This window comes from Takifugu rubripes, chromosome 4 (genome assembly GCF_901000725.2).
Source record: "Takifugu rubripes chromosome 4, fTakRub1.2, whole genome shotgun sequence".
Classification (NCBI taxonomy): domain Eukaryota; kingdom Metazoa; phylum Chordata; class Actinopteri; order Tetraodontiformes; family Tetraodontidae; genus Takifugu; species Takifugu rubripes.
In genome coordinates this window covers 8,215,362-8,242,892 of record NC_042288.1, presented here as the reverse complement: position 1 = coordinate 8,242,892, position 27,531 = coordinate 8,215,362, and the positions used below count along the sequence as shown (strand labels likewise).

General features: G+C 42.9%; 1 protein-coding gene across 3 annotated transcripts; it reads left to right on the top strand.

Annotated features, from left to right (window-relative positions):
- Positions 1-589: 589 nt before the first annotated feature.
- Positions 590-27,472, top strand: LOC101067313 (protein kinase C epsilon type). Of its 3 annotated transcripts, XR_003888295.1 has the most exons (16): positions 590-1,439; positions 10,030-10,093; positions 12,058-12,226; positions 12,344-12,378; positions 12,502-12,587; positions 12,755-12,887; positions 12,970-13,112; positions 13,204-13,315; positions 13,395-13,660; positions 13,743-13,916; positions 20,335-20,489; positions 23,854-23,992; positions 24,165-24,353; positions 25,014-25,160; positions 25,327-26,620; positions 26,960-27,472. XR_003888295.1 is itself a non-coding variant. In XM_029835540.1 (15 exons), exons 1-15 carry the CDS (start codon positions 1,092-1,094, stop codon positions 25,471-25,473), a joined length of 2,298 nt encoding a protein of 765 aa, XP_029691400.1. In that variant the 5' UTR covers positions 590-1,091; the 3' UTR covers positions 25,474-27,472. The 3 variants fall into 3 exon arrangements, 2 of the variants coding, with proteins under 2 accessions (XP_029691400.1, XP_011601353.1); XM_029835540.1 differs by having other exon boundaries at positions 13,204-13,306; positions 25,327-27,472; XM_011603051.2 differs by having other exon boundaries at positions 25,327-27,472.
- Positions 27,473-27,531: the final 59 nt, after the last annotated feature.

The following is a 27,531-nucleotide window of genomic DNA, read 5'->3' as shown; positions in this document are numbered from 1 at the left end:
CGCGAGAGTAATGTTGCAACAAGTCCTGGGTGTTCATACAAGGGTGTGTGCTGCTGTATCAGCACAAGGACACTTGACTGTAGAAGCGAGTGCGCCGCTGTCTGCAGATACAACATTCTGTCAATATCTGTATTCCAGCAGAGTACAGAGGACAGACTACAGCATTCCAGGCTGCAGCTTAACTCAGGGCTTTGCAGAAAGGATGGGAAAGGAACATCTATTTAATCTGGACACGCAGATTGTTGTGCACATATAGAGTCTTTCCACTGCAGCATATATTACTGTGGCTATATGGCCACATCTATGTGGCATTCCATACATGTCTCACATATTCATCCCCATATGTCCCATCTATTAAAGCTCTGGCCTTTACTGACAGAGCAGATATGCTGCAGGAAATCCACCACAAAACCCTAAATATCCCAACACCACCTGCGCGCCTTGCTCCAGGGCACCTCGGTGGTTGGGGATGTGGAGCACTTTATTATATCCATATATCTGCCAGCAACAAACGCACTCCCTAGTCTGGGTGTGCGCCGCGGGTCCCCCCCGCCCCTCTCTTCCCTCCTCACGGCAGTCTGCTCGAAATCTGACGTGTTTTACGCATTTAGTGCGCGGAGAGCAGCGACGGCGGCGGCGGCCTGAGATCAGCTGGAACCCTTAAATACCTACCGACCTAGCCCCTCCTCTGCGCCCCTCTTCTCCAGTCGCTGCGGTCCGCCTCGAATATCATCCCCCCGATGCGCAGCCAGCGGCAGCCTCCAGCAGACATCTGGAGCCTCCCACCCGCCGCACACTGCAATGCAACACGGGTCCGCGCGTTCAGTTCGCTCCGCTGAACCCACCGAGATCATAACTAAAATGACACCCCAGCTCCCGTGCGGGGCCTCTGCTTGTCGGCTGGATCACACCGAAGCTTGGTAGTTGGCGACAGGGGGGGTAAAAGAACTCCGGTGTCTGTCTGCAGGACCACCGGTTGAATCGTTGCTTTACAGTAGTGAAATCTTTTCAAGTGGCTGCGGGGAGACGCCGGCTGGTTTCAGGGGCTGAACACCGAGCGTCGGAGGGGCTTCAGCACCACCACATTCACCATGGTGGTCTTCAACGGACAGCTGAAAATCAAGATTTGCGAAGCTCTGGAGCTCAAGCCGACGGCCTGGTCACTGCGTCACGCCGTCGGCCCCAAGAACCAATCCTTCCTCCTGGACCCGTACATCGCCCTGAACGTGGACAACTGCCGCGTCGGCCAAACCACCACCAAGCAGAAGACCAACAGCCCCACATGGAACGACGAGTTCACCACGGAGGTCCACGATGGCCACAAAATCGAGCTGTCCGTCTTCCACGACGCGCCTATCGGCTACGACGACTTTGTGGCCAACTGCACCATCCAGTTTGAGGACATCCTGAACAACGGCAGCAAACACTTCGAGGACTGGGTGAGTCAGTCAGGGTTAAAGATGTTACAGGTGCAAAATAATCCACTTCAACTGTGGTTTAAATGCAGAAAAACACGGGTTATTACCCTTTCTTTTTTTATTTATTCTTTTTATAAAACCCCTCTACTTAAGTTTATGAGCTGGAGAAGACGTCTCACCAATGTCCAACATCAGGACTGAAATTCTCCAAGATGCCCCCAGCATGCATCTAGGAGTCAGCTTTGTGTCAAATATTGTATTTTGGGCAATCATGATTTATTCAATCACGCAAACAAATCAAGCTTGAAACATTTAAAATAAATAAAAAGTATTCATGCTGACTAATGGAGGCTGTTTAAGCCCTTTGATGTTTTATGCAACCCTATTCAATTATTAATCCGATTTTAAATATGCATTGAATCAGACTGATTGGAAAGCTGTTGCATTGGCTGAGCCCAGAACAACAGAGTCGACAAACAGTTTCACTTTTCATCACTGTTTGCCGTCTAGGTAAACAGCACATATGGCGTTTTAGCATTTTTTTTGAGGTTGTTAGCCTTTGGCCCGAGGCTCAGGGGTTGCTTCCTGTCACCCAGCTTCTACCCATCTGGGCCAGTATCACTAGCACCAGTTGAAACCGGTGCTACAACCGGAACGACCAGTTACACCTGAGGCCTGTGCTACAGACTTATTCTGGTGGAGCTGGATCAGTTCTGACAAGGGTACATCGCCATGGAAACAGGGACCACGCAGCTGACCTGCTGCCGAGAAGGTCACGCTGGAGAGAAACAGGCTCAGAAGGAGCACCTAAGAACTCCGAAACCCAGCGCGAACAGGAGGAATTGGGAGGTTTTTCACGCTCCTCCTCTGAAGCAGCACGTCCTCGACTCTCTTCCCAGCCAAGAGTTGCAAATATGTCGCGCTTCACGAGACTTGTGGTCGCCTCAATAGCAGCTTAATACTTAATAATAACATTTTCGCCACGACAACAGGCGTTCCTGCTCTCTCACGGCCGTCGCCGCTCGTACCCTGACGTCATGTGAACATTCTGGCGTATTTGACTGATTGAGCTGATAACCAGCCTTGTGTTGCCATTTAACACGATTAGAAATGCTAGGTTTACTGGGTATGTTGATCCCGAGCCAGAGCGTACTGTACGCCCCTGCAGGCCCACCCCAGACCTCGACGGTTACTGATGTTGTTCTGACTAAATTAACCATATTACAATCAGAAAATCACATTGGCTGGTGCACAAGTGATGCAGTTTTCCTAAGCTGAGTCAGCGAGCCAGAGCACAGCTACCGAAGGGGTGAAGGGGGGGCTGTGTTGGGACCACACACTGTCCAGCTCCTGTTATTGTTGTCTAAGGAGGTTAAGCTGATGGATCATTGAGTGTATTATTGATGAGGTCATCAGGTTTATCGGTGGCAGGTTGAGACAGGGAACAAGATTATGGAAACAAAGGTCTTTCCTATGGGAGAAACGGTGCTTTCAAGTGCGTCAGGAAAGAAACAGGGCTTTTAGGACAGTTTGATTTTTCATTCTCCTCTTTGACATAATAGACCTGCTAATACATCTGTTTGCTTTGTGTCGTTCTGCAACATGATGTGGAGGGTCTCCTGGTCTGATCCTTTAGCCATCCATTCTTGAACGGAACATAAAATTGAAGGTCTTGCTATCACTTAATGACATGTCTGAAATGACCAGGCTTCATTTATAGTGGGTGATTTTCCTAAACAGTAAGAATGCATGCCTGTTAATGCCTGGAGCATTTGATTATATTCCTTGAGCATGGTTCCTGTTGTTGAGGACAAGGCTTCACATGCTAGCTTCAGCCTTTTATTTTTAATAGATAACTGATGCTCTTCAGTCTTCCACACTCGGAAGCTCCTTCCTGCAGGTGGCCGCCACTTTAAGCTATAATACAGTCTATAATTAACATTACCAACGAATATGATGTTAATTTGAATTTCTGTCAAGGGTATTGCACTTAGCCATCCTGGAATCACAGCTAAGATGCACTCAAGTGCGCAGATATAATGAAATTCACATAGGCTCTTCAGTTCGGTGTCCTCTCCTGAAACACCATCTAATTAAATGCCATCGAACAGAAAAATGATGACCTAAAAGCGGATGAGATCGGAACGGATGCAGCTCTTCCCATGTTTCATGTTAGTTCATCGGGCTAAGTGGTCTGCACACAAGTGCTGCCCTCCAACACACATCCCACGTAGGCACACTCGGCTGCAGATGAATACTCCACATTATCGTTATTTTAAGCAACAACAGCCAGTTGAGTGGCTTCATTCTTACACTGGATGGTTTCAGTTGAGTGTATTCATTGAGACTCACACCACAGAATCATTCATTTTTGTTGTGTGTTCCATCAATTATCTGTTTACTTGCAGTTTTATGCCTCTATTTAATTACAAAACAGAATATTGACATTTTCATTCTCTAGTGTTCTAGGCTCAAACAAGACCTTCTAATACCAAATGATGTGATTTCATGTTCGTGCTATGTTATAAAAGCACAAAATAACCAGTCGACTAAGTCCACTCAGGCTGACTGTAGGATCATTGGCTGATAAAAGGGATGCTAGCCTGTCAAATTGATCTAAATAAAAGGACAAAATAAAGAAATAAATGGTCTAAGTCGGAGCCAGTCTAGTTACTGTCCTCTGATCGTTCAAGGGCAAAAATAAAGCATGGCTTGCCATAAAAGAGGGTGGAAGATCGTCCCTTCCATGCATCCCGTTCCCATTTTCCTTGTGAATGGGGATTTTTGCCTCTGAGCTGCAGAGCACGTTACTGTTGATTTAGTCTTGCTGGTGTGTTCTATGTTTAGTTTGACTTGGCCAGGAAAGGCTGCAGGTGCTGAGTCAGCAGATGGGTTTTTATCACTGTCAGTTGAAAACTCCAGTTTATTATGAGACACCGACCACGAGATCCCCTTCTTTGGAGGAGAATGCACTATCTTGACTCCGCTAGCCTTTTCTATTTCCCTGACCACTCGCGTTAGCATCTAATCCTTAAGTATTATTTGAGCAACATGCGCTAAACCCTGGTATGAAGAGTCGTGTTTGTGTTGTTTTTAACCCAGCCAAATCACAGTAATGTTTAATAAACCTAAACAACCTGCGGTCTGTGGTCACATGGCTGTATTTGGGGCAAGGCTGTGGTTGCGCTGTGGCTGTTCCGTGGGTGAAAGTGTCAGCGACGGCGGTTCTGCTGCATCCAGCTGTACGTCTGCAGAGGTGAAGAGAATGGCACACGATGCGTTTCATGTTAATAAGTGACGCTGTCTGTTTGTCTCTGCAGTCATCTGAGGAATGCGGAGTGCTCCGCTTCGTGGCTGAACACTGTTGTTCTCATGTAAAACACGCATGCAGCAGAAATGTCAAAGTACAGAGCTGCTTTTTCACCATAACTACCCACAAAGAATCATGTCAGACGCCCCAAATGCTAAAAATGCTCCCAATTGACCATTTCAGATCAGGCTCCGGCCTGCTTTCTCTCTCTGTCTCTGACCTCATTTCCCTGTGGGCTCTGGTTGAGGGGTGTCCTTTGGACAAACTGAAGGAAGCAGGGGCAGGGCCGCATATGTGTGTATGAGTCTAAAATTAGCAGTCGTGTTTTTGAGTCACACGGTGGGCCTTTCTTCCTGTTTTCACTGTCCAAGTTTACTTCCCATAGATAGAAGGGAAGACAAGAGAGAGAGAGAGAGAGAGAGATGTTGCTGCATTGTCACAAATGTCTCCTCTCTGGGAGGCTATAATGGAGACACACTCTAAAAGTAATTGGCTGTTGCATGCTTCCTAATATTCTTTTATTTATTCAATTTCGGGAAACAATCTGATTCTCTCGGAAAAGATGTGTTTTTTTAAAAAGCGCCGCTCAACCTTGTGCTTGGTTTTCACGAAAGTCTGCTGAGTTAAATCCAAGAAGGAACAACATAGAGATAAGAGGGAAAAACAAAAATATCTTGCTGAAGGTTTTAAGTCCTTATAGACCACAATAAGACTTATGTAACAATTCTAATTCAGAGAATGTGAACTTCAGAGGTCAAGCATCTATGGAATTTCTGCCAACTAAATCACTGGTGAGCACCGCAGGGCAGAATTGTACTTTCGACGTCTCCTTTTCCTCCCCTACAAGATGGCCAATGTTGTGCATCATGCCAGATACGAATATTCACTAAAGAGCATAACTGCTTTATGCTAACTGCAGCATCCAAGAACAGTTTTAATGGTTTGAGTCCAGTGCAACCAGTGCTTCATTCCTGCCCCTGTGTATAAAGAATTTCCATCAATACAGCCACATTTAGAAGGAAATTTATATCACATAATCATTAACTTTCCAAAATAATGGGCCAAGCCATGATTTGACAAAAAGGAACATAGGAATGTGTTTATATTGCAGCAGGCCTTTGGTGTCCTCTCACAAACATTCAGCCACATGACTGAAGCTGGACCAAGACTCATGTGAGCTGTCAAAGATGAGGGACAGCGCTGTCTCGCAGGGATACGTCTCCTTGTGATTAAGTTAAGACATTAAGGTCTTCATTGACAACACGTGACATGCTAACGAACTAACAGACTTCTGCATAAGTTGAGCGCTAAACACATGAAAAATATTCACTGATTCCCAGGAGCACCTGATGACTTTGTTGCTATAGATACAACAAACAGCAAAATAAACAACGCCAACAACAAGATTATTCACACTGTGTTGACTGGAGGCAGGTCTGCTCCCCTCCCCAGTTTGATTTGCCCATGGTGATGGGCTATAGCACTGGGCATGTTTTTTTTGTTTCTTTTTTGTAAGCCTGGTATGCAAATATACACTATTTGGCCTCTGCAACATGCTAATAAGACAGCAATTTAGATTTAAAAAAAGGTGCTCATGGAGCCTCAGGTATGCCTCATAGGGGGTCAGGGTGGTGGTAGTTGGTGGGAATACAAATGCTAATGTTAACAGTAATGTATCTCGCCTTCCCTTTGTGTGTTTAGGTCAGTGCCAGAAGTAGGACATTTTGGAAAGTGAGGACATTTTGGCTGGTCCTCACAACTTCAAATGAGGGTTAGCTGGGATGGTTAGGGTTGGGGTAAGGAGCTGGGTAATGTATTATGCCTAGAAAAGAGTGTGTGTGTGTGTGTGTGTGTGTGTGTGATGAATACATTGTGGAGGAGATGAGCTTATATAAACAGTCGTTGCTATAATTATCAGGACTGCTCATGTACAGGCGCCATTAATAATTTCACTCAGGCTCTGACCCCTAGCGGTCACCAGCAGGAACTGCTTTCCTCCTTCATATATTTACTGTCTGAATACCTGATCGGGGAATAATTGCATTCGGCAAATCGCATGTTTCCATGTTAGCAATCATCATGAATGATTAAAACTGCAGTTTGTAGACAAATGTTTTTTTATTGTTTTTTGCATGTGGAGTATTTGTCCCAGTTCCAGTATTTCCTGCTATAACTCTCCGCTCCATTTTCCTTATCACCAGTTAAGAATATATTCATCCTCATCCTAATTTAAGCTCTTCACTTGACATAAATCAGCTAAAGAGCACTGTACACATGTTGGCATATGAAGCCGCTGGAGGGGCTTTTGGTTGATTTACCATACAATGAACTGCAAATGGCTCTAGTTCACATTTAGCGTTGCTCTGATATTCCCTCAGTTCTGCCCACTCCTTATTTTTAGTCCTTCTGTGTATGCCAATAGCTTGGAGGGCCTTTGGAGAACAGATGGGTATACTATAAAATCCCTGTGGTGCGCCTTGGGTCAACCATGGGATGTGTTCCCAGTTGGATGTATCTGGTAAACTTTAAAAGAAAGATCTTTAGAAGTTAGTATATCAAATAGAACCTCACCTGTCTTTACCAGCTGAGGGGACAGGCGGGTTTTGGCCAAGCTTCTGGTGTCTGGAAGCCATCTTGGGCCTTTCCTAATGCACTGTATTTACTTTAAAGAAATTAGGAGTCCGCTGAGCATGCACGCTCAAACGTACATGCAAGCACGTACGCACACACACCTCCTCCTGTCAGCAAGCCTTGATGTTTAGCCGTGCCGCTGCCTAATTTGTCCTTGTTGAATAAGCGACGCTGGATCATTGTTAACAGGCCAACCATTGTTGATATGGCTATACTTCTGAGGACCATCAACGCCTCATCCTTTACTCCAATTTCTATTTTATTGCAAATGCAATACTGATTTTCTTTAATGGAAGTTGGTAACATTTGTGGGTGTTTTTTTTTTCCTTTGCAAAGGCGTATCAGTGCAACGGCAAACTTAAAAAGAGGCAGGAGAGAGTGATGGTGCCTCAGATGAGGCCCTCTTTTAATGGGGCTCCTGGCATGTGTGCTTCTGTGTGTGAAGGCTCTGCAGTGTGTCATTCCACAGACACTGTATGCATGCTCTGTCACCCAGGACTGAAAACACAATGTTCCCCTTGTTCTCTCCCTCTCTTTCTCTCTCCTTCCCTCTCTGCCTTTCTCTCTGTGATTTTGCTCTTCTTGTTCTCTCTCCGCTACTGCCGCTAAGTTTGGGATCGCTAATTGTGTGTATGTGCAGCTCTGAGGCAGGAGTTTGACATCCTGGCTTTCACTTTTGTTGTGCAGACTAGTCAAGTGTGTGTGTGTGTGTGTGTGTGTGTGTGTGTGTGTGTGTGTGTGTGTGTGTGTTCGAGAAAGAGAGAGAGATAGAGGGTTCGGCAAAGGAGAGGAGGTATCAACACATCCGTGCACAGTTCTCATCATTTCTTCAGAATTCAGGCAGCTTTTCCACCTTTTTGGCTCTCTGGGGTGTTAAAAGATGATATTTTCACTCGAGCACAACAACTTTGGAATCCTTAACGCGGCCACACGTTCATTCAAGCCACAGATTTATTCCAACATATTTAAATTTTTCTTCTTAATAACTCTTCGAAGGTTTGTTTTTTTCCTTTAAAAAGCTTGGATAAAACGCACATGGACATGGATTAAATTAAACTCCCCCCCCCCCCCCCTTAAATACATCCGATTTGTACAGTAATTACACACAGACACACACGTGCACACATGGCTGACCACATGATGAAGCGCACATGATATAAGGCTCGTGAATTGTAAACGGGCTATCCCTCTGAGGAGCAGGCAGCAGTAACGAAGTTAAAATATGAGCGTATTTTTTCTGTCAATGCATGGAAATGATTAACCAAGCTCCTCGCTTCCAAACAGGAGGTGAAATCCTGCGTCCGCATTTCCATAATGCATTAATGCAGGTCACATTATTAACAACAATAATGCCGCGAGCTTTAAATCTGTGGACTGTGCATGATCAATGATTCTTTTAAGGTGGAATAGAGGCTCTTCTAATTAAAATTCAACCAGCCAAATCTGCCTGCCTCAGCTATTAAAAAACTATCAACGGAGCTGTGGAACTCGGGACTAAAATTTATGCTTAAATACAACTAATTACTCCCTTTTATTCAACCTTTAGAGTTGCCATTTTGTAAAGATCATGTTGTGTTGTACTACCTGCCCCCACGCATGCGGTGCAGCCGTGCATCTGCCGTACGCCTGAGAACCAACGCACACCGACACGTGCTGCGCAGGCAGAAGGCCTTTTCCTTCCTCTGCTGCTCTATATATAGGAGCACCAGCACCTGCGAGTCTGAGCACGCTCAGTCCGCAGCTGATGAATAGAGGGCTGTGACCCCAGCGGAAAGGAGGTGATGTCCGTGTGTCTGTCTGTGTGTCGGATGTTTACGGACAGTTTTCATCTCACGGTGATGTCATAATCTCCCTCTCCCTCTCCCTCTCCCTCGCCTCTCCTCTCCTCTCCTCTCCTCTCCTCTCCTCTCCTCTCCTCTCCTCTCCTCTCCTCTCTCTCTACCCAGCCCCCATCAGCAGGAGGGTCCCCCTACATGAGCCTGGTCCTGCTCAAGGTTTCTTCCTGTTAAAGGGGAGTTTTTCCTTGCCACTGTTGCCTGCCTGGGGTTAGGCCCTGGGATTCTGGAAAGCGCCTTGAAACAATTTTGTTTGTAAAAGACGCTATATAAATAAAGATTGATTTGATTTGATTTGATCAGCACCCTAAAATACATTTAATCAGGAAACAACCCTTTTATAGGAAATAAGCATTAATACGGCGCCTGGATCTTACCACGACACAATCTGCTAATGCACTTTATGACGCCTTTTAATGCGATAAACAATGCTCTCTGTCCCTTTGATGGACAGCCGCGCCTCCTACGCTCCTCTTCCACATTTGTAGCCATCTTCTTCCTCGCGCTTCCGTCCATCAGACACAATGACTTCCTTCCTCCTGCTCCGTCTCGCGGCGAACGCAAATGGATGAGAATAATCATGTTTGTGACATGCTCAGCCCTCGAAAATGAAGACACATTAAGAGCATTCTAAGGTGGCGCCTGTTTCTGGAACAAACAAACAACGGAGAGAAAAAGTGTTCCAAATGTCACCTGACCTCTCCTCTTCGGTTCCCTTCTCTCCCCTTTCTTCTCTAATGTCAATGAGAATATATCTCTTTTTTCCCTACTTTTAAATTGGATAATTTTGCTTTGTCCTTGCCTCATTTAATTTCCACCACCTCTCTGCCTGCAGATTGACCTGGAGCCAGTGGGGAGGGTGTATGTGATCATTGACCTTGCAGGATCTTCCAGCGAAGGTAAGACTGATCTCTCCCACATTAATGTGGTGACATAACCTGGACTGAAAGGTATTAATCATTACAGGCCTCCAGCCAGACACGATAATCCTGCGTCAACTTTTGATCATTTTCCTGAGGATTATCTCAGTGAGGACTATTAAATAGGATTTGGATTATATGGCTTCCTTCGTTAAATCATTCAATTGTTTTTTTTAATATATCACAACATTTTTAAAGACTCTAAATGGATCCAAACTCCAGGTGGAAACTGTGGTGATTATATGATCTGTGCGTCTATATGGGTCAGCGTGAGCACACGACTGCAAGAATAACTAAAACATTCCAGATACATTTTAATGGCGTGCTGCTGTTTGATACAGATGGCAGTGTGTGTGTGGATTGTTTATAATTTTAGAACGACACGACAGAATGAGGGTGAGATGGAGAGTGAGTTAACTGGAGGTCAGCTGGGGGGTGGATGATAGATTGATTAGTAAAGTGGAGTGTTCTCTAATGGACCGCTTACATCATTGTGTGTGTGTGTGTGTGTGTGTGTGTGCGTGTGTGTGTGCGTGTGTGTGTGTGTGTGTGTGTGTGTGAAGCTAATAGGTTGATTGCAGCTCTCAGGCCTGACAGTTCACCCACATGGTTTCTTGGTGTCTGCTATTCAAACACACTTTAGTAATGACTGCAATCTTTCTCTCTATCTCTCTGTCTCTCTTTCTCTGTCTCTCTCTCTCACACACACACACACACACATGCATCCATGGAGTGACATATGTGTGCCACTTTTTTTAATATCAATGTGTTTTCCTGGCTCTCGTCTAGTCACAGTCAGCATAATGAAAATAAATCTGTTTTATTTGCAGAGACTTCCCTGTTGTGGGTTCATGTTTCATGAATAAATCATCACACTGCCTTTGTGCTGTGCATCCTTATTCATCCGGGTCTTTAATATTTGGGGTCATGAGGGGAACGTCAGAGGACGAGCAGGTCTGTCAATGTGCCATGGCTGAACACCCCCCAGCTGACAACATCAAGGTCACTGATGTCTTTTGCCGGCCTTCAGGATGATTTCTGGTCCTGCTCAAGGTTTCTCCCCAGAGAAGGGACTTCTCTGCTCTGTGGTCGGGCTCTAGCTTTCTGTAAAGCACTTAGAGACAATCTTGTAACTGGCAATAAAAATATATGATCCAATTTAAACTAAATCCAGAGGAAGGTCTTTAAAAAGCTGTTAGGTAGAAGACGTGTTAGTCTGCAGTAAAGAGTCCAATGAATCCCCCTCCCCCTTAACTGTCTTGTTTAGATCTGGCAGAGGTGAACATTAAAGGCCTCACTCAGACCAAATATCTTATAAACCAACCAACATTCTTATGTTCTTGGGCGTTGGCTGACACGACAGTATTTTAAAGGCTGTTAACGTATTAAGTCGCTTAAAATCTGATTAAAGTGTAGATTTACTGGGTGACTAATGGAAAGCAAATGTGCTGGAGTGTAAGAAACCAGTCAGGACCAGTGCTGTCTTTGGTTGCCGATGCTGTTTTGCCTTTAGATTTTAATTGCTTTATGAATTGTTTTCATACAGGGTGAATTAACACATCTGTGTATTTGTTTTTAAATCAAGGTTGCGATGGGGAGGAAGTCTGAATAGCTTTGTTTTTGCAAAAAATAAAAAAACATTTTTAGGGATTTTAGTTTTATCTGATTGAGGAGGACATTTTGTTGACTTTATAAGTGGAACATGGCTACACTTAATTCAAAGGTGAACATATAATAATGATGATAACATTGTAATTTGCTCAAATAATGGTGACTTTCCGAAGGAAAAGGACTAAAAGCCAAAGAATATAATGACTTCTCTTCCTCACTTACAGACAGTCGACGCCATCTAGTGTCCGGAGGGCGTTACTGCACATTTTGATGACCAGGAACATCTTTAATCTTGTTTGGAAAAAAAATCTTCTGTGTACGTGTGTTTCCAGCTAGAGCAAGCTCCACCGAGAATGAAGAGCGTGTGTTTCGGCAGCGGATGCGTCCCCGGAAACGTCAGGGTGCCGTCCGCCGCAGGGTCCACCAAGTAAATGGCCACAAGTTCATGGCCACGTACCTGAGACAGCCCACGTACTGTTCCCACTGCAGGGACTTCATCTGGTAGGATAATAACATATACCCTAAGTAGGATGATTATCTAAAATTGGGTTTATATGGATATATTTTAAAATCTTGACCAACTCATCTTGACCAACTCTTTCTTCCTCATATTTTCAGGGGTGTCTTGGGAAAACAGGGCTACCAATGTCAAGGTAGTAGTGTGTTTATTAGGCATGTGTTATTGCAAGGTCATTTTGCATTACATAATGATAATAATCATTAATAAAAATAAGTCTTAATGTATTTCCTTTGCTTGCATACGTGATCTCCTGTAGTTTGCACCTGTGTGGTCCATAAGCGTTGCCATGAGCTGATCATCACCAAGTGTGCAGGGATGAAGAAGGAGGATGCAGGCGGCGAGGTGCTGATCTACATCTCTGCACATGCATCACTGCATTTGTACCTTCCAAGCGTCGATGTTCTGATTTAGACCAATAGTTTTGGGGATTAAAACCTCATTTCTAGAATAAAGGACAGATCTTTGGTTCAGGCGGATCACACCCAGTGCTTACTTTTTTCTCGTTACAGTTAGTTGGATCTCAGAGGTTCAGCGTCAATGTTCCACACAAGTTTAGCATCCACAACTTTAAGGTTCTGACCTTCTGCGACCACTGTGGATCCCTGCTGTGGGGTCTGCTCCGACAGGGACTCCAGTGTAAAGGTCCGTATGTCTCCTGTCGGCTGTATGAGTCTCTGAACCCGACAACAAACCTGCTGAATCTGCTCTGTGATGCTTGTCTCAGTGTGCAAAGTGAATGTACACCGCCGCTGTGAGAGGAACGTAGCTCCTAACTGTGGCGTTGATGCCAGAGGAATCGCTAAAGTCCTCTCAGACCTCGGAGTTACGCCAGACAAGATTTTCAACAGCGCCCAGAGAAGAAAAAAGGTCAGTTATCGAATATTATGGATTGTTTTACACTCTATACTTTGCAAAAAAAAACAAAACAAAAACTAAGCTGATCTCTTGTGTTTTTAAGACTTTTTCTCAACAGCTGCCTCAGGTTCAGGATCCCCAGCAGGTCTTATCAGGGACACCAAAACCTGAAGATGATCGTTCCAAGTCTGCCCCCACGTCACCATGTGAGCAAGGTAGCAGAAAATTCTGAAAGGCGTCTGTTTGATCCTCCCAAAAGAACAAGTAGACCAAATGGTTGTTATCTTTGTCAAGATGCCGCGGAGCTGGAAAACATCCGGAAGGTTCTCTCATTTGATCACCACGGTGAAGAGAAGAAAACGCACCCTCTCTCTGCAGCCTCGTCAGATGCGACCATCAGGGCGAAGAAGAGTGGGGAAGGGGGAAGTGGCGGGAGTGCTGCGGGTGAAGGAAGTCATGAAAATGGAGGCGTCAAGTGTCACATGGCTCCTGAAGTCAAAAGGATGGACTTGCAAGACTTTGTCTTCATCAAAGTTCTGGGAAAAGGCAGCTTTGGAAAGGTGAGTTTCGCCTTCCTGACACATGCTTGTAGCTCTGCATCACTAAAATAAAACCATATCCATAACCATATCACGTGACCAGGTGATGCTGGCAGAGCTGAAAGGCGGTGATGAGGTGTACGCCGTCAAAGTGCTGAAGAAAGACGTGATCCTGCAGGATGACGACGTGGACTGCACCCTCACTGAGAAACGGATCCTTGCCTTGGCCAGGAAACACCCCTACCTGACCCAGCTCTTCTGCTGCTTCCAGACTAAAGTAGGTACACACACGTTTGTGCGGATTCTCAGTCGTGCAGGTCACGGCCGCCTCGTGCATTGAATCTTGAAGGTCAAGGCAGCTGATCCAGCTGTGAGGGACATTCAGTGTCCTGGCTTTCCTGTAGAGGGGCTTAACACCTTGAACATGTGCAAAGAGGGTGGATGGCCATGTTGACCCAACCCCACCATATTAAATCACCATAAGCTGGCATGATTATAGCGTTGAATAAGGTTGATGTTCCTCGTCAGATTCGTGAGACAGCATTGTCGTGTCTAACTCGGGCCCCTTAACCCTGTTTTAAATGTTTCGTCCAGTTTTAGATTCATGCCATCTTCATGAACACTGCCAACTACAGTATCTCCTCTCTCAAGAAATGTGGCGTAATGCCTTATTCTGATGTAGCTACCCTCATTTATGATGCCATTAGCCTAAAAGAGTGAATATGAAGTAGTGTATTCAAAGGTCAGCACAGTGAATGGCACAGACAGCGTTTCTTTCTGGGTGTTTTTTCCATGGAATTAGCCAAGCTTGTGTCTGATTGTGTTGGTTCAGAAATATTAGTGACGCTGGTGTTATTCATGCCACCAGGGGGCAGCACCGGTTTAGAATAAAACAATAGTCTGCATTTTTAGTCCAAATGTAGAAAAGGAAGAAGAATTGAGCCATTTAAGTACATCTTGTTTATGCCTTTAAATTATTTATATGTTCCTATGTTAAAAGGGAACTAAGTTAGTTAAATTCAAGTTAATGAATCATTTCCTTTAAAGGGGAGTATTTTTTTTGTCAAAAAGAGAAATTAATATGTAAAACCAAGTCTAGGTCTTTTATGTTAGCAATATTTTATATCAAGATATTGTAAGATATAATAATAAATGCCTGTACTATATTAAATCAGTCCTTTCCAATGCTATACATAACATACATTTAGAATTGAAGCTAAATAATACCACTTTATCTTAATGTAACATATCATTTGCCCCGACGTGCACATTTTGCAGGTCACTGCAAAATGTGATGATACAAATACCAACAGAGGCTTTTGTGTTTAATTCTAAATAAGTCACAACACCTCACATGTCAGGGAACAATCTGTCCTCCTTTCATCATTACACTGTTACATCTGGTGATTTACCTTATAAACCTCTGGAAAATCCACTGAAGCCTGTAGCTGCTCTGTCTTTCACACTATGATCTCCTCTAATTGTCTCAATTCTCCACCAACTTGTCCATTTACAGTGAGTAGACCATGGCACACAACACACACAAAGGCCAGGAAAGGCACACTGCTCGTGTTGACAGCTCCTTCAGTCTATACTGTATGTTTTGTCTATCCTATATTACATAAGTGCCCTTGTGTACATAGAGGTTCTGTATGTGGACGTGTGTGTGCTTGTGCATTTTCCAGTTGGACAACTTGCTGAAAGCGATGGTCTTGTGTTGCCATGGGGGCCTTTCACTGTAAACCTTACACTTCTAAGGGGACAGAGCTTTTTTTATTATTTAACCTTGTGGTCTGGCACAAGCCCCAGTATTCATCACACTCTACTACATCTAAGAATGTGCTGCAAATTTATCACAAAGGAAACTATTTATAATACTATTTATGCGCTGAATTAACTGTTGCAAAACCAGCATGAGGACTATCAGCTGACCCCTCCGCAGTTTTCTTTGATTCGTATTCAGCGGTCGAAGGCCACTGTTGGATTTCCAAGAGAAAGAGTTGAGTCCAGGTCGTTTGTTGTTGCAGACTGTCGTGTAGCGCTGAAGCCGCGATGGCGTCTCCCGTTCAATTTATTTATTCCTGCTTTTCTTTCACAACAAACACAAATATGTTCCTACAGGAAGGATAAGAATGAGTCGGGGCATAACAGACTGCACGGCGGTGCTCTCCGATGACATTCAAAAACTGTTTATACAGCAATCCTTCTTTTATTCTTTCAAAAATCTGCTGCATTTTGGGATCACACAGATCTTTGTTCACACACAATCATCGCATAGCCTTTCATTGACATAATACATTCCTCAGCTCCTTACACTGACCCTGACCCTTAACCCTAACCTAAACCCAATTCTAACCTCAACCCTAAAACAATGACTCACCCCAACCCAATTTACAGTATAAATTTCCCCCAAATTACCTCACTTTGCTAAAAGGGTGAGTATTTTGGTTCTCATTATGTAGCAGGTACAAAGAACACACACACATATACACACACACATATACACACACCACTACACACACACACTGCGCCCTGGTTCTCAGGTGTCCATGGGCGTGTGTTCTCGGCAAAACAAAAGGATTTTTTTTGTGAGCTCTTACATAAGGACTTTGATTCTTATCAGGGACGTGATGCCTGTTCCAAACATTGTAGGACCCTCCACATCACCCGCCCCACACAGCTACACACACACCATACGTATACAAGCACACGCACACACACACTGGAGTCTGGATTCAAACTAATTACCGTAAAAAAGCCCACATACTGTAAATGTTATGTACGATGATTCCCTCCCCCCCGGCTGAGCTCCTCTGCACTTCGCCTCTTGCGTAACACTGGACCTACTCGGCATTTGGCCAAGATGATGAATTGGCTCATCTAAGCATGAGAGCAGAGAGAATCAGACTCAGTTCAGATGCCGGAGCTCATAAATGACACCTCCAACTTTATATTTATATTTAACACTTTACATAACCACCATCAAAACACATACATGCAAATGTCACGGTAAGAATGAATAAAAATACAATCAGACAAGTAAATTCTTTGGAAAAATATCAGGTGGTTAATTGTATAGATGGATGCTAATTGCTAAAATGTGTACCGCATGAACTATCCACCTCATTTTATTTTTTTTAAGTGGACTGTAGATCCCATAAACGAAGTTACTGATATCACTATACATGTACTCTGTATGACCTATGTCCTACCTACACACACTCCCTCCTTGTTCTTTTTAATCGACTGTGGGATCGCAGCCATTCCCCTATCAGCCTAATTACTGCAGAGAAATGTAAATAACATTATACAACAGTCGGACCTCCCCGCTCCACACAGCGGCAAAGTAGGGAGGTGAAGGCAGGGAAGGGGTGACTGAGGAAAGGAGAGAAGTAAAGCCTGCAGAATAATGATGATAAACAGGGAAGTCTCTCTGAATGGAGTGAAAGGGGTGATGATGAAAAGTGACATGAATGACGCGAGCAACAGGCCAGGTTTCCTGATGACAAACGAGCGTTTTTAATGACTTTAATCAGGTGAACATCAGAGAGCAGAGCACCCAGACATGCATTAAAGAACCTTTGTTGTTGTTTTGTGAGGACATTGTGAACCTGATGGACCAGCAACAGCATGGCGGCTGCATTTGCGGCAGGATTAGGTTACGTCTGTTCCTGTGTTACGCAAACTCAAGAAAGACATGGTATTATTTTTATTTTCTTTTTTAAGTAGCTCCAACTCCCAAAACTCCAAAAGGTTGCAGTCAGCATGTGCCTCCAGGGGTGTATCTCACTGTTTTCACAACAGCAACACAACAGAAATGTAGAACATTACAGATTCACATCCTAACGGTTTTTCTTACTTGGTTGAATTCAAATTAATGAAGACATATCTAAAAATAACTAATAATTTTCCTGTTTGGTAATGGAGAACAGCTTAACACATGGCGGTTTCCAGTATAGCCCGCAGACACCTGGCTCTACTTGCCATTTTCTTGCATTCCTGTTGGCATTTCATGAGCGGCCAAATGGGTGTAAAATAATGGAATATATGACATCATCCTTTTGTCTGGACTTGGATGTGAAAAATGTCAAGTTTGCATAAGCCCTCATGGCATTTTTTTCATTAAAAAGGCTCAGTGTTTCAGAAAGATCAAAGATTTAAACTAAAGTTAAGTGCACAACCTCACAAAACAATTCTTTTGCACCCATAATATCAAATATAAAAGACTTTATTATGCACACAATCTTTATTATGCACAAATCATCCATATGGTACGTTCACTGCCACCTTTAGTTTGGACATCAGGGCTCTGACAGATGTAAGCAGTGATTTTTGCTATATCCAAAAATGTACGTGACTTTGATTACATATTGACTAGGCACTTTATATGATGATCATTGAGTCTCACTTGACAGTGCTGTAACAATCCCATATGACTGTCAATTTGCAGGGTTTGGATGAAATTGCGTCCATTCTTGCAACTGAGGCATCGGATGTGAGGGAACTGAGGTGTCCAGGCTGTAAAAACAAACACATTTATGTTGCATCCTTGCATTTGAAAAGCCATCAAATGTGTGTAAGTGAAACTGAAGGAACACTAGCATCCTTATTATCATTGCTGCCTTCTTCTGAGTATGAAGGATAATAATCACTAAAATACTGTCGCTCTCTGAGAGTGCATATTAAGGGCCGCCACACAGGATATCACTTTCTCCTCCTAGATAAGCCAGCTTGCCCACTGAGCATTAAGGGTGCAGAACAGGGTATCATGTGACACCTGGCTGCTGAATGGATATGATCTGCCTGGTGGGGAGAGCCTTAGCCTCCTGCTCCCTCCATGTGATGGCTGCTCCATTACTAGTGGTTAGCCCTAGCTTTCAAGACTGTCAAGACTGTAATTGAAGGAAGGGAATATCCACAGGCCCAACAGAGGTGGTCCCTTTCTATAACTCCAGCATTTATTAATGTTTGCATGCCCTAGTAGCAGGTTATAAAAGGTGCATGATGAGAAATGTCAGCATACATTACAGGGCGGCACTCATAGGCCATGTTATGTGAAACGCATAAACACAGTGGTCAGATAACATCAAGACATTATTGTCTATACAGTTAGATTGTGTGTGTGTGTGTGTGTGTGTGTGTGTGTGTGTGTGTGTGTGTGTGCGTGTGTGTGTGTGTTTGCATTTGTAATTACTCACAGGAAATGTTTATTCATGTTTGATTGGGTGGGACCAGACTGGACTCTGGGTACATTTAAACAAACTATTTCAACATCCTGTTTAAAGTTGCTTTCAGGAGGAGAAGCGATTGAGAAAAAAAAATCACTGAGGTGGACTCGCGGGCACTTATGTAAGATCCCATCCTGAGGCCCCTTCAAACTGATACTGAAGTGGAGAAATGAAGCGCGAGGCACTCTTTGAAATCCTTCTTCCACCTTTCCATTATTTTCTTTTATTTAAATGACTGCACTAATGTTCACTCATCTTGTTCAAACACACATTAGCCATCCAGATTAAATCTAAAATTAAACTCTGAAACAATCCTGACACCGATCTACATGATTGCCATGTGTATTGTTGTTGTTGCCTCTGTCCAAATTGCACTTGTCATTTGAGTCCAATTATATCAGATTGATTTATTTTAAGAAGAAGCTGTAGAGGTCGTACGTATAATTTAATAAGTTGTTGATAATGGGGAAACTAAAAACCACCAAAATCAAACAGGAAGTGACATTTCAGCTAAAATCAGATGACTTCTGAGAATAACTGTTGAGCTGAGGAGTTCCAAAAGCTCCTGAATGTGTGGACTGATGCCAAAATAACAGCTCCAGGGGATTGTGGGGGCTTTGTGTTTGTCGTTGGAACCTCCAGCCCCTACTCATCTACTGCAGGTACCTTTTGCTGCATGTGTATAGTGACAGATCCAAAAACTGGAGCTCCTGTTGAAAGACTACATGACAGTGCTTTGATAGTTCAAACAATAGTTGCGTTCCATCCATGTTTCCACATTTCCTGAAAGTGAACATCTTAAACAGGAACTTTTGTCCACGTGCTCCCTCACATACATACATGCAGGTGTTGATATACAACATGAGTGAATGTCACCGTATGCTTTAACCCTGAGGGCTCACACAATGACCTGCAAGGCTCAGTCTTTATACAGAGCTGTTTATAACCCAACGCCTCCCCTTTTTTCTCCCTTTAATTTTCATAAGAAGAAAGGGATCTGGCTGGAATTCAGGAAGGGGGCCATTTCAATACCAAGAGAATGGAACCCAGAGGGTGCGGTATAGATTGTTTTCTTATAGTGTGCACATTAGGGAAATTAGTCTTACATAACTCATTAGAGTTTCATTTGTGCTTTTGCCTAAAAAAAGCAGAAAAGACATTTTTGGGGGGATAAAGACGGAAAGAAGCTTATGTACAAAATGAAAATGAATGAGGCCAAGTATTTGTTTTGAATAAAGGTGGTTGTTTCTTTATCGAATCCCCATCAATAACCTTTTAAGAGGCTTTTCAAAATGTAAGTGTTGGATAACAGCAATTAAACCACAGTGCATCAAAAACTAAGAGCTGTAATTGACCGTAACATTTCAGTATTATTTTAATTTTATTTTAAGAAGGGACCACAGCTTTGGATCTGACCCAGAAATGATAAACAGGCTCCGCTGACTCCGGCTCTACTTTGCTCTACAGGACCGGTTGTTCTTTGTGATGGAGTATGTCAACGGAGGCGACCTGATGTTTCAGATTCAACGCTCGAGGAAGTTTGACGAGGCGCGGTCCCGCTTTTATGCTGCCGAGGTCACGTCGGCTTTGATGTTCCTGCACCGACATGGGGTCATTTACAGGTAACCGCTTCAACAACACTGCTGTCGAACCGTTTCTCTCCAACCATGGAATAAAATCCAGTCGTGCAGACATGCAGACTCAGACTGTAAACATTGAAAGGTATCACAGCTGTTGTCTGTGTCTAACCACCTCTTTGATTGTTCAAAGTGAATGTTGCTCATTTAAAGGATACCGAGTCTTGACACAACTGATCCCATTAAAGATTTCAGTGGGAGATGGAGCATCGGATAAAGCTTGACTTTGGAACCCAATTTGATGCTTTGGGCCTGTTGTGTAACGTTTCCTTCGCAGCCAAAAATTGCCCAAACATGTGCGGGTCGAGATTACCTCACCACTCTTCCCCTGTAGCTCCCATTATACGTCTGCACGCTCATCAGTCATAATATCATTGTCAGCTAATCACAAACACACAGCTGGTCCCAGGAAAGCAACTCGATACCTAGATCACAACACCATTGTGACGGACAGAATGTCGCTGCAGATTCAGGCTGTTTGTCACCAAAAATAGCTGTAAATAATTCTTTTGGTGGGGGTTTGTCCGAGGTCTTACTGCATGTTTATAAGCTCTTGTCCTGCGATTGCTCAGCGTGTACTTGGCATGTTCTGTATAACACACACACACATACACACATACACATGCACATACAGATGATGTGCAGTTTAGTTGTGATTACCGTAAATGACTCCTTTATGTCATGCCTCATCGGTCATGACTAATAATGTCATTTACCAACACTGTTTAGACAGTGAATACACTTGCAAGGTTTACTGGTCTTACTGGAAGTGCAAAATCACACCTATTCATTCTTAAGTCATGGTTGATTTGACTCATTTACCTCTCTCTCTCTCTCTCTCTCTCTCTCTCTGTGTGTCTCCCATTCTCTTTTTCTGTGCCTCTCTTGTTTATTTACCACAATAAAAGATGAACAACAAGTGTTATGGGAACATCATGTCCCAATTCCTTTTTTCCGCCCCCACCAGACTCGGCCTCGTCCCTCTTTTCTTTTTTTTCTTACCCAAATGACACTCATCCCATCAGTTCCCATCAGCAGCTTCCACGCCAAGGTCATCATTCCTTTAAAGAAAATGTTGTCTTTCTCTTTAGTTTAAACTGACTGAAGTCTGCATGAGACCACAGAAGAAGCAATGTTTTGCTACGGTGCTGCAGGTTCATGCCAGTTTCCAGGCAGGGACATGTTTAAACACATTAATCAATAGAACAGGAAGAAGTTAAAAAATGTTAATTAAACATAGCTCCTAATGTGCAGCAGCATCTGTTATTAACTTTACATTAGAAGCTGTTGTCTGAGTTTTGCTTTGCAAAAATTAGGGGTAAAATCTTCCCTGAAATGCTTTGAGTTTTATTAGTCCACCTGTAAATATGCAGTTTATATAAGTAAGAGCAAAGGTGTATGCTGAAGATGGTCACAGACCAGCTCTGGTCCTAACATTGGACATAACATTTCTATATTTGATATTAATGTTCTCTTGTTCTTCTCTATTTTGTGCTATATGTCTAAATATAACGGATAGAAAGAATGCAAGAGAGGCAGAGAGAGAGAAAAGAGAGCGAGGGGTTAGCAGTCATAGAGCACAGGGGTTGCCATTTAGGACGTAATGGAAAAAGCACTCTAGATTAAACAGCAACACAGGAAATGCTCTCAATTGAGCTTGATTTTGTGTGTGTGCATGTGTGTTTGTGCGAGACTGATAATTTATCTTCTATATTCATTTATATTCTATTTAAAAATGTGTTTAAGTGTATTATACTTATCTAACCCTTTAAGTTAGGTTGTCTATGTTTTCTTAGTGTGTTGTGATCTTTTATGCATCGGAAATGTGTGTATTATGTGCTTAAAACAGCCTTTGTGGGTGTGAGAGCTCATTTTGCTCACTCAGATCTGGAATCAGACATCAAATCCTACTGAAACCTACTTTGATTTTTCATTTCAGGCTGTACAAATACAACTGACCTGACCAGTTCTGTCAGGATTAGGACAGAATGCACAGTAAGGCTCCAACTCTAGAAATCCAACCGAACACAAAGAACCTGAATCACCTACTTTGGGATGATTTGATTCTATTTAATCTCCTTGACAGAGATCATTGGCTGCTGTTGAGGGAACATTTTCATATGTATAAATTTCGTTCCATTAGTGCAGCTGAACACCAGCGATATTAAATTTTCCCTTTTCAGGTGATATGTAATGCAGAGATTAACATCAGCAGCCATTTACATTTATTTCCACAATAATTACATTCTGGTGATATTTCTGTTGCCCTGCTGCAGGCATGCAGGCCAGAGTTAATGTGCTGAGAGTTGCCCAGAGGCGAAATATCCAAGGTTACGAGCTGTCCAGCTCACTTATCTCCTTTTTACACCACCTGGGATATTTAACTTGATGTAAAACCCCAAGCGTGCTTAATTCTCTCAAATCTCACCAAAAATAACACGGAAAATGGTTGGGAATACACTTTCTTTTAACTAAGGCATCATTGAAAACACTGAGCTGATTCGAATAATGAAAGCATCTTTTCTAGCTCTAAATCAAATGCAAGAAGGATGAGCTGTGACGTGCATTCACACGCCATTCACGTGACCTAAAAAATGATATACTCACAACACTGATTCATTAAAAAAAAAAGCTCAAGACACAAGATCTACAATCTTTGGCCGATTTAAAATTAGGATCAAGCTCATAATAAAGTTCATTTGTGTGCATTTGGTATTATTTGTTGTATTATTTCGGTAATAACCGCACTTTAATTCCTAAGCCGTCTGTACTTCGCCCAATGACCCGTCCAGGAAAGGCATGATGGGACAACAACCCTTTCAACAGTAAATCACAGCAGCGCTCAGGCCGAGTTTATTTTGAAGCCTTGAAAAAAAAAAAAAGAACAGTTGCATAAGGCGTACATGCACACACACGATGTGCAACGTGTTCTCCCCGATCTGTCAGGGTAGCGGGATCTTAACAACAGCTCCGTGTTGAACGGTTGCATTGGCTACATGGATGAAATGTTGACATTTTTGTAGCGATCAACCATCAAGCCCAGAGTGGCTGCATTCATGACCAACCCTGTCATCGTTCAACACTGCCGCTTTTATCTCAGAGTCCTCCCTCTATCTCCTTCCATCATAAAACCATCCATTTTAGCTTTTCCCCTGCCTCCATCTTTGCCCTCCGTTGGTTTGTTAATCACCTGTTAAAACACTGTTTTCGACTGTCTTGAACAGTATTAATTGCGCAAAAGCTGTGAACCAATACACTGAAACATTTTAAATAAATACTCTGTGTGTTTGTGCATTTAATCCAAATTCCTGTTGCTGGTGCACACGTACATTTTCCTCTTGCTCTGCAGGGACTTGAAGCTGGACAACATCCTGCTGGATGCAGACGGCCACTGTAAGCTGGCAGACTTTGGGATGTGCAAGGAAGGTATCCTCAACGGTGTCACCACCACCACCTTCTGCGGGACGCCAGATTACATTGCGCCCGAGGTGACCTCATACGCACAGTCATGCACCCATAGCTGACGCGTCCACGTGGAGCACTCATTTGGAAAGATTAGATTCATCTTTGATTTGAGGCAGTTTAATGGAAAATTGTTAATGAATCAGTGCCTCAAATGGATATTTATTGTTATTTTTTATCCCATAAATGTGCCAACAGATCCTTCAAGAGCTGGATTATGGCCCATCAGTGGACTGGTGGGCTTTGGGAGTACTGATGTATGAAATGATGGCGGGACAGCCACCTTTTGAGGCTGACAATGAAGATGACCTTTTTGAGTCCATCCTACACGATGATGTCCTTTACCCCGTCTGGCTCAGCAAGGAAGCCGTGTCCATTCTCAAAGCGGTCAGTCTTCAGACATTATCTGTGCTGCTTTATCATTTATAAGGAGCTATCGCGGCCTAAAAGTCTTTGTTTGAGATGAAGTTCAAAAGTCACAGCATGGCATGATTTACCATAATAACCTCCTGTTGTCCTGCCTATGCTGGGTAAGCCTGAAGTCTGCCCATTACATAAATCTCTGCCTCTTTTGAATGTTTTCTCAATGTACATTTGAGTGGTGGGACTACAGTTCCCTTTCTCACATGTGGACGAGTGTTTCCTGATTCTACAGCGGAAGCTCTGGCTTATTCTCCCTGTTTCATTTCACAATATTTTTATTTATGCATAAAGTGAAACATTGTTTGTTTGTTCTTTTCATTTCCCATGACAGGCTTTGTGTTTAATTTGGCTACCAGTGCAATTCATTTTGCAAGGTCTTGTGGGAAATGTTTTTATGTTCTAGAATGTCTTGGACTGTGAACAGTCAGTGTGCTGGTGGCTCTGATTGGTCGTGTCAACTAGTGGAGGGACCTAAGGTCACACGATAAACTCAGCACAATGGCAGAGCAGAGTCTCTTCAGTGCTTCTGGAGCTCACAAACTTCAAAAAAATGTAGCTGTTGTCCACAGATAAAATGCTAAAGCCTAAAAAAATGTTTCTAATTGTCCTCTTTTAAACTTTAAGTTCATGACGAAGAGTCCGAACAAACGTTTGGGGTGCGTTGTGGCTCAGGGACTGGAAGAGGCCATCAAGCTTCACCGCTTCTTCCGAGAGATTGACTGGACGCTGTTGGAGCAGAGGAAGATCAGACCACCTTTCAAACCGCGCATCGTGAGTTTGCACGCCCATCGGCACCATCTCGTGCACGCAAAAGGCTGTGGCTAAACGCTAACACTGCTACTGTCATGTTACCAGATTGTGCTGCACATGTTTCAACTGCTGCCTTGTTCTCAGAACTAAAAAAGACACATTTTTCACATTTTGTTGTCATTTCCAGAAAACCAAAAGGGATGTGAATAACTTTGACCAGGATTTCACGCGCGAAGAGCCTGTCCTGACACCAGTGGACCACAGTATAATCAAACAGATCAACCAAGATGAGTTTAAAGGATTTTCCTACTTTGGGGACAACACTTTGTCCTAAACAAACACATTGACACGAGTCCATTTCTGCACCAACATAAACACACCTGAACGTCTTCAGTGCAGGAGGCAATATAAAAAACCCGAATGCGAGCTGCTGGACTTTTTCAGACTGGCCATTTGCAGTGGGCTTGCGCCCTTGTTTGTCCAGATGTTTCCAAATGTGATACGGGCCAATTAAGTGTTCTGAGAGGTGATTCCATGAAATATGTGTGCAGAAACATTTGCTGTGCGTGCATATGTGTGTGTGTGTGTGTTCAGGGTTGCATGTATACAAAGTTGTCATTTTTGTGCTGACCCGTGTCCAAAGACGTTGCTTCTTCCATTAATATGTATGTGACTGGAGAAATAAATGATTGTAAATGTGGGGTTAAACGGTTGACGTTACTGAAATGGTTGCTGAAGGAATTCTTTTCCCCATGCTTGTACTCTTGTTCAGTCGGCACACTGATGTTCCTGTCCAAGTATTCAAAACCAAAGGGTACCATTAGCTTCTATCCTTCTTAGCTTCCAGCTGGAGTGTCGATATTTAAGACTTTCCCCTCCAGAGTTTTCAGTGTCAAAGTTAACTTATTTATGAACACGGTTAGAAATTGATTTTTCCCAGTAGGGGTTTCGTCTGTTATAATAGGTCAAAGGTTACAATGAGTAACCCGAGTTTTCCACAAACCAGTCATGGATTGATGCCAAATCTGGACCCATCAGGGGCTCACTATGAAGGTCATTTAGTCATTGTTAGTGAAGATCTGTGTACCTTCTGTAATGTAATGTCTTGTCTTGAAAGATCAACTCCTTATATCCTGAAATGTGGAACTGTACTGCATACGCGTCTACAGTCGGACATTTTGGATTGCACACAGATGTGTGATTGTCTTACACTGAGTGTACATACATCATAATGTATAACATTTTTTTTGTCTAGTTCATGATTGTTATTTCACTAGCTTGTCTGTTTTTTGTTTTGTTTTTTTTGTTGCTGAGCTGCAGACCTTGTGCACTGATGTGATGCTCGCCTGTTGCATATATTTGTGCGGCAGGTTCAATTTGAAGACACCGATGCAACGGCAAACACAGACCATCTGCTGCCTCAGCTCAGAAGCGCTTGGTACACCCCACCGAGAAGAACCGAGAGCCAAATCAATTTTGACGTGAGACACCATTGTTAGAGGAAACATCTGGAAATGTCTCCGTAGCAGCAATCACATGTGAAACATTTTCAATGTAAATATTATCGAAATAACGCACATTGCACTCTTACTCCTATGTAAGTTGCTGTATTAATAGATTTGACCTAAAATAAATAACAGTTTTCCAAATTGAATTAATAAACTTCCACAAGGATGGTGCAGATTATAGAAATGCTGCATTATTTCATTTTTACTTTCTGATGTGACCTTTTTGATAGCATGTGTATTTGAACATTTTGTTTGCTTACTATTTATGTCTATCACTAAAAGGCCTTGTTTGCTTTTCCTTCCTGACAATAGATTTGCTGTAGGCCGACATTCCCTTAAAGCATGTGCTGACATCGGAATCCTCCTGTATGTACTCTCCTCTCAGTGTGTCTCCTGTTGCATCTTTTTAAAATTAAAAATATAACATAAAATGGTATTTAAAAAACAAAAAAAAATGCTGTAAATTCTAAATGTGATGTCCTCATTAACTGTCTCTTACAGCGTGCGTGAAACGTTCAGTTTTCAGGTATTAATCTCACGGTGAAGGTCGACACAGTGGCACTGATGGTGGTTTAAGTGATGAAACTGTGTTAGGGTTTCATTTTTTAACAGTTTGCATCTTTAGGTGACCTGTAATGGTTGATTTGGTCTTTTTTTATCCAGCCCTTGCATCTGTGAAGATGTTTTTTCTTTGTTCAAGCATTTGTGTCTCTGTTTTTACAATTGTTTTTGCACAAATGTGCCAAATGTACTGTATTTAAAAGATGTGAATGTGTTTTTGGATATATTTCTTTTGAACCCAATTAAATGTTATGCCATCTGAAAGAAGAATCAATAGAGTGCTTTATATTTGCATTTAAAAACTTGACATGATAAAAATATAA

Excerpts from the sequence above, each read along its gene's own strand:
- LOC101067313 (XM_011603051.2), top strand. The coding sequence starts at position 1,092 with ATGGTGGTCTTCAACGGACAGCTGAAAATCAAGATTTGCGAAGCTCTG. Across the intron at positions 12,379-12,501 it reads ACAGGGCTACCAATGTCAAG|TTTGCACCTGTGTGGTCCAT; the intron begins GTAGTAGTGTGT and ends GATCTCCTGTAG. Across the intron at positions 23,993-24,164 it reads CAGATTACATTGCGCCCGAG|ATCCTTCAAGAGCTGGATTA; the intron begins GTGACCTCATAC and ends ATGTGCCAACAG.